At 36.8% G+C, this 7743-nt stretch overlaps 1 protein-coding gene across 1 annotated transcript; it reads right to left on the bottom strand.

Annotated features, from left to right (window-relative positions):
• Positions 1–4169: 4169 nt before the first annotated feature.
• Positions 4170–6660, bottom strand: LOC124914956 (protein NRT1/ PTR FAMILY 6.1). The gene is made up of 4 exons (XM_047455588.1): positions 6107–6660; positions 5389–5969; positions 4917–5324; positions 4170–4843 (listed from the first exon to the last, which is right to left on the bottom strand). Exons 1-4 carry the CDS (start codon positions 6614–6616, stop codon positions 4399–4401), a joined length of 1944 nt encoding a protein of 647 aa, XP_047311544.1. The 5' UTR covers positions 6617–6660; the 3' UTR covers positions 4170–4398.
• Between the last annotated feature and the right edge of the window lie 1083 nt (positions 6661–7743).

Here is a 7743-nt window from a genome sequence, read left to right on the forward strand (position 1 = left end):
GCAAATTGGGAATGTGCTATAAGCAAAAGAAATGTAAGTTACATATTTTCACATTTTATTTGTTTCATAAATCTTTAATAAATCTTTAATCATATTTTTTAGGCAAAGGGAATGCTTGAAGCTTTGCGAGTCAAATACACCGCAATGATCATCCGTTCAAGTTTGAACCAAAATCTGAAGAACGTCTTAAATAAGTTTTTGGAAATTTTAAAAGAAGATTGTCCTGAAACGTATAAGTTGTATATAAAGAGCGACCCTTAATTAATTTAGTACATTTTTGGTCTTCAATTATTTTCTAGTCTTCAATTATAATAATTTTTTTTTTTGAGAACGTCAATTATAATAATTTTAAACTAAGTATAAAGTATAAACCAAGAAAACCAAGTATAATATGAGTTAAAAAAACGCCATTTCGGGACAAGAAACAAGTATAATATGAGTTTAAAAAACGCCATTTCGGGACAAGAAACAAGTATAATATGAGTTAAAAAACGCCATTTTGGGACAAGAAACAAGTATAATAAGGTGTTTCGGGACCCGAAATGGTTGGTTTCGGGACCCGAAATCGATGGTTTCGGGACCCGAAATGATGTTTCGGGACCCGAAATGATGTTTCGGGACCCGAAATGATGTTTCGGGACCCGAAATGGGTGGTTTATGGACAAGAAACGTGTGGTTTCGGGACAAAAATAAGTGACAACAACATCAAATAAGTACTATCTTCGTTAAAAATGTAAAAATATTCAAAGTGACAACAACATGATCAAATAAATACTATCTTCGTTGAATGTTATCCCCACACGCATTATCTTTGACATATACTTGAGAGGACAAAAGTGATGTGAAGGATAATTGAGTTGAAAGTGGATCATTCCATTGCTGTTGTTGTTGTGTTGAATCCAAAACTGTAGATGTTGTGGCCGTATTTCTCTTCTTTTTTGATCTCGAAGTCTTGGGGATTTTTTCAATTAAGGATTGTTTCCTCTTTGTTGTTGGTCGTCCTCGACTTCTAACTTTATTAGGAGAGTGTATCAAAATGGATGTAGCGGGAGATTGAAATGGAGATGGAGATGGAGATGCTTCTGTGCTTTGGTCTTTAGATGCTTCAGTATGGCTTCCATGATTAAGTGACATAAACTGTTCCATCAATCCTTTTATTCCGTTCATCCAAAAAGAACAGCTGACTTCAGATTTTACTCCAACTTGTTGAACCTCTTGCATCAATCGAGTTAGACTGTTGTGACGTTTTTCTTCTTCAACAGACATATCTGAATCATAAATGTTGGTGATATTTTGATACCCACGCTTAATATCTTTACGCCACCGGTCCATTATATAATACATTGGTACCTCATTCACCCTCATTTTTTTCAACACAGCTATGATATGCCTACACAAAATACCTCTAAACTCAAACAATCGACATTGACATTTCACATTGCAATCATTTTCTGTGTAATGTACTTTGTAAGAAACATCTCTTACATGTTCTTCATTAACCCCCAGAATGATTTCCTGAACTCTAAATATACTAACTGACCCTTCCTCTTCAATGACTGAGATGTCGCACAACATCAAACCTCTAACTTCATCTTTAACCAATCTAAATATATCTGGAGTGTAGAAGGTTTGGTATTGTCTTTCAAAGGCAAATCCACTTACAGTTGGTATCAAAGAATTAAACGATTGGAAATCCAATTTCTTTTCTCTCTCGATATTTCTCAACAGAGCCCTATCATATTGCTCGACGAATTGTTTGAGAGATGTTTTGGACTGCACGCAGTCATCAAAGAATGCGTTCATACTTTCACTCCGTTGAGATGTTGACATGCCGACCCAAAATTGTCCTTTGACATAAACATGTATCCATTTAGATCTTTCCAAATACAAAGATTTCAACCAAACATTATCTTCCAACTGATAATCTTCAATTAGTCTATTCCAATCCTCTTCACATTGTTGAATATTTATGGAATTGTATACTATGTTTTTCAGCCTCTTCTTTATTAGATGGTATTCAGTATGGCTTCCAAGTTTTATAGGAAGTTTCTTCATTATATGCCACAAACAAAATCGATGATGAGTTTTAGGAAATACCTTCTCAATTGCAATCGTCATGGATCGACATTGGTCTGTGATTATGGCATTTGGAGGTCTATCATGCATACATTCCAACCAAGTTCTAAACAACCAAGTGAAAGAATTTGAATCATCACTTGACAATAATCCACATCCAAGCAAAATGGATTGACCATGATGATTAACACCAACAAACGGAGCGAAAGGCATGTCATAGCGATTTGTCAAATAGGTTGTATCGAAAGAGATAACATCATGAAAATCTTCAAAGGCAGCCCTGCACCTACCATCTGCCCAAAACACGTTTTTAATTCGGGATTCCTCGTCCAAATCAATAAGGTAGAAGAAGTTTGAGTTCCTGGTTTGCATTCTTAAGAAATAATTAGTGAGTGCTTCAGCATCCCCAATCCCTAACCTCAACCGCCGTGCTTTTGTAACATAATTTCTACATGTCCTCTCATCGAAAGACATGTTTTCATACCCTCCAGCTTCAACTACAAGTGATTGAAATGTTTTGGCCACAGTTATTCCAGCTTCATCGTTTGTATCCAATCTTCTTTTTACATTTCCGTCAATCACTTTGTAGGATCTAACATGACGTATTCTCTTTGGGCTTAATGTATGGTTGTGCTCAAGAGAAATACTTGTTATCACATATTCCCCTTCATTTCGAACAACAACATTAATCTTTGCTTTACGATCTGTCTTCGTTATTGGTCTAGGCTGATGAAACTTATTTTTTGCCTTCGATTCTTTCATAAAACTATTGGCACAACCATCGCTGAAATATTTCCTCTTACCACCTACATTTTTGCTCCCTAATTTGGTAATGCCGAATCCCGTTAAGTGGGCATATGATGTGTAGAATTCAAGAAGTTGTTATTCGGAGGAAAATATCATTCCAACACTAGGAATGTGACTGCAAAAATTATGTGAAACCGTAAGAAAAAAGTCCATAAAACACTCATTTCGGGTCCCGAAACCACCCTTTCAGGACTAGAAACCACCCATTTCGGGTCCCGAAACCAACCGTTTCGGGTCCCGAAACTACCTTTCGGGTCCCGAAACCACCTTTCTTGTCCCGAAACCACCTATTTCGGATCCTGAAACACAACAATTTTTGTCCCGAAATGGTTGGTTTTGGGATAAGAGAGGACCCTTTCTTGTCCCGAAACGACTCATCACGGGTCCCGAAACACATAATTTTTTGACCCGAAACACAACATTTATTTACAAGATACCACAAATTTCGGGACAAGGAATGACCATTTCTTGTCCCGAAACCAACCATTTTGGGACAAGGGTGGGTCCTTTCTTGTCCCAAAACAAACCATTTCGGGAGAAAGAAAGACCCTTTCTTGTCCCGAAACCAACCATGTCGAGACAAGGAAGGACCCTTTCTTGTCCCGAAACCACTAGATCTGTTTAGGGTACCTTTCGGGTTCAACAAGGGTGGATCTGTTCAGGTTAAGTTCTTCATCTACTGGGTTGTTCAAGTTCGGTGCTTCGGTTTCCTGAAAATTTAAACCGTTTAAATCCATAAATACATCTGTAAAATGTAAACCCTAGATCTGTAAAATCTAAACCCTAGATCTATAAAATCTAAACCCTGGATCTATTAAAAAAATAATAAAGATCCTTAAAAAGGATACCATTGAGAAGTAAATGCTCCCGTAGAAAAGAAATAAATGCAGCCGGAGAAGAAAAATAAATGCAGCCGGAGCTGGAGAGGAGAAATAAATGATGCGTTTCAGAGAGAGAAAGAAATGCAGAAATATGAAACCCTATTGAGTGAAAGAGGATATGCAGAAATGTAAAATAATTTTAATTTTTTCCTTTCTCTCTCCTAGCTGGCAAGGCCACGTAGGATTCGTGGCCTTGCTTTCGCTAACCCTTCGTTGGGTTTATCATATATCATGTATGTGAGATGTGTTTAAATGAAGATTTGGTGATCGCGAGGTTAAATAAAAAAAAATGTTTCATCCATTCTCGACAAAATCTCATATTAAAAAATTATGATAGTTTAAATCTTATTTAACACTATTCGAAATTTAGAATCATCTAACTAATTAAAACATTCATGTTTTACCTCAAATAACAATGTGGCCCATAGTTATTGTTGACGTTTGGAGATATACTAAAGTAAATTGAAATTAAGAGTAAAAGGTTTTTGCTGTGGGTAGAAGAATAATAAATATAATAAAATGCTAAACAACAACACCATAGTATTTGTAAAAGTAAAAAAGAATAAAATAAAAAGAAGGGTAAACGAAGAAAGGAGAGGAGGATTGTATAAGTAATTAAGTAAGTGCTGATGGGTCAAGCCAATATTGTTGTTGGTGATGTTTCGTTTTTTGTTCTATATTTGTACCTCCGCGCAAAGAATAAGAAGAGAAAGAAGTTGGCCAAAGACAGAATCGAAAGCAGCCAATAAAAGTAGTCGAATCGGCCGGTGTTAATGTTCTGCGACAGCCATGACGGGCGACTGTTTGCCAGGTCTTCAGTTGCCGATTTTACGATATTATTGAGTATAGTTGCACCAAAACATCCTAAACCTCCTGCCACCGCCGCGTAAGCGGATCCAATGCTTCTCATAGCGTCCGGCGCCTCCTCGTACAGAAATTCTAGCAATCCTACGATGCAAAACACCTCTGCGATCCCGATCAGACAGTACTGTATCAACAGCCAGTATGCGCTCAGATCGTCCATCGAACTCAGAAAACTCTCCTTGTATCCGTGATCTATGGCGTAATTCCTCCTGTATCTGTCCAAAGATCGATTGAGATTATTGATATTGAGTGAGTAACGGAAGTAATTAGCTAGGATGGACTGAATACCTTTCGAAAAGTCCAGCCCAGGCAACGGAGATGATGGAGACAGCCAGGCCGATTCCGACTCTTTGAAGCTGCGAGGCTCCGTGAGGATGGCCGGTGATGCGACGAGAGAGAGGAACGAAGGTGGAGTAATAGAGAGAGAGAAAGAGGAAAATACTGAGACCGGGAAATACCGGCATACAAGTCACCGGAAGCTTTAAACGACCGAGATGAGTGTTGAGCGTGTATGCTTGTTGAAACGATAGGGTTAGGTATTCGGTTAACACGAGATTCAGCATTATTGTGCACGCTGGTATTGGAATCAGCCTTATCAGTATCTTCACTTCTTCCACTTGCGTCACTGTGCAAAGCCGCCATGGATTCGCCTCGATACCTTCTTCCTTTAGTTTCAGAGCCGCCTTGTCCAACCATCTAATTACAACAACAACATTCTGTTTAGTTCTTGCATTTAAGGATTCATAATGATATAGTATACCTGAATCGATCAGTATGAGCAATCTTCTTGCTTCCTTTAATAGCAGATCTCTTTCCAGAAACCTCAAATAATCCCACAAGCTCACTACTATCAAACGGAACCTTCCTCTTCCTGAACGCCGCCACCACCACCTGCGCCACCCTAGTCAAAGGGCTGCCTCCGGGAACCCTATGCCGGTAAAGAGGCGTCCCCACAAAGAAGACAAAGTTGGAAATTCCCATGGCTATAGCCAGCGCACCAAAGGCAGAGCCCCATCCATGCTCTATCTGGATATAAACGACAGCCGTGAAGGCGATAATCGCTCCGACGGTGACGGAGAGGTAGAAGAAGTTGAAGAATCTGTCGAGATGGGCTGCGTAGTCACGGCTCGTCTCGTCGAACTGGTCGGCGCCGAAAGAAGACACGCAGGGTCGGATTCCGGCGGCTCCGAAACCGGTAATGTAGAGGACTGTGTAGAGGTAGAGCGTCTGCCATGGTTTTGGAGGTTCGCAGCTGCCTAGGAGGAGAGAAAGTCTATCGCAGTTTGATTGATTTGGGGTGAAGATGTTCATTGTTGCGCTTAGTGTTATTCCGGTCAAACCCTGTACAATGTACATGATGGCCCACACAACTTATTGACCATGCTGCATGTACTATTGGATTAAGAAAAAAAAATATAGTAGTAGCCTAGTAGGGCCTTAATTAATAATGAAAGGATAAGCATAATAATAAGGCTTACGACGAGGTAAATGGTGGTGAAAATAGCAATGGTCCAATAACGGCCGAGATAAGCATCGGCAAGAAAGCCGCCGAGCACGGAGGAGATCTGAGAGATACCCAAGAAGTTATTGACGGCGTTTGCGGCGGTTGAGAAAGGCCTATGCATAACGTAGAACATGAAAAGCACCATGTTCACTGCCAGCCCAAAATATGCCATCCTCTCCGCCATCTCATTGCCGAAGATGAACAAAGCTGCAATCCAGCCGCCGGTCTTGGACAGGTTCACGATTGGCTTCCCGTGGATATTCACTGGCGTCATTCCACCGCCTCCCGTATACCCTCCGCTTAGTGCTGTACGCCGATCATCTGACTCCATGAAGTAATTCCCCAGCTTCTTCCTATTTAATTTCGATAAATTATTATTCCCCACTATTTCAAAACTGCCTGCACCCGCCTGCTGCTCCTCCTCCTCCTCCGCTGGTGTCGCCTGAAGATGTCCCTCAGCCGACTTTATTTCTCCCGTACCCATTAATTAAGTAATTATTTATCCGGCCCCGGCCGAACTGATTGAGAAAAACAAGTAATATAGATAGATAGATAGATATAGAGATAACTTAGGTGCACTGATTCGGACGGTTCGATATTAAGAGAGCACTGACACCTCAACTAATTCCTAACTAGTATTGAATTCTCCTCATCCATAAAGAGCACCCCTTCATCTCATGCTTGCAAATTTGTCCCATTTTCTCACTTTTTATTATTTAGTCAATATGAGGTAGCTAGAGAAATTATGGACTTTTTAATTCAAGGTACAATTATATTTTAATGATTTATATATATATATATATTATATATATATATATATATATATATATATATATATATATATATATATATATATATATATATATATATATATATATATATATATATATATATATATATATATATATATTAAATAGGAAATTATAAATAAATTTAAAACAAATTAAATAAGTTATGCAAATAATGCTATAGAATAAATTTATTACCAAAATTTAAAATATTTATTTTATAATTTTTATAAAAAAATATTATTTAACAAATTTCTAAATCTATTGTGAAAATTTAAAATATAAATTTTATGATTATTGTAAACATAAAGTTACATATAACCAATGACTAAAGTAGTTATAAAAATTAATAATTATAATTATTGCAAACAATATAATTTTACATATTTATTTTTAGCTTATAATTTGAAATTAAATGATTTTGTATAATAAATTGTTAAATTTATTAAAAAAAAATTAAATTTTTAGTTTTATAATTGTTGTAAAAGGAATTATTAAATTTATTGTGAAAAAATATACTTTAAAATTTATAATTATTATATAATGGTGCAATAATTATAAAATTTTAATTGTGTTGCAAGGAACAAAAATGTTGTAATAACATTAGTAAAAATAGTTGCTACCAAATTTAGATATAATGAATATATATTAGAGCATTAAATAAATTGTGTTTTTTTACTAAAATATATTAAGTTGAAAGTATTTTTGTAAAATATATTACATATGAGTTACAATATGTAAATTAGTAGTAAAAATAAATAAAAGATACAATTATACACTCCGATCGTGTTAGTAATCATTTCTCGAGTACTTATTCGTTGTA

Source organism: Impatiens glandulifera, chromosome 9 (genome assembly GCF_907164915.1).
Source record: "Impatiens glandulifera chromosome 9, dImpGla2.1, whole genome shotgun sequence".
Classification (NCBI taxonomy): domain Eukaryota; kingdom Viridiplantae; phylum Streptophyta; class Magnoliopsida; order Ericales; family Balsaminaceae; genus Impatiens; species Impatiens glandulifera.

What these genes read in the sequence shown, in the direction of transcription:
- LOC124914956 (XM_047455588.1), bottom strand. Translation starts at nt 6,616, where the DNA reads ATGGGTACGGGAGAAATAAAGTCGGCTGAGGGACATCTTCAGGCGACA. An exon ending in GCTCATACTGATCGATTCAG is followed by an intron (nt 5,325 to 5,388) that starts GTATACTATATC and finishes TGTTGTAATTAG; the next exon opens with ATGGTTGGACAAGGCGGCTC. An exon ending in TGGGCTGGACTTTTCGAAAG is followed by an intron (nt 4,844 to 4,916) that starts GTATTCAGTCCA and finishes ATCTTTGGACAG; the next exon opens with ATACAGGAGGAATTACGCCA.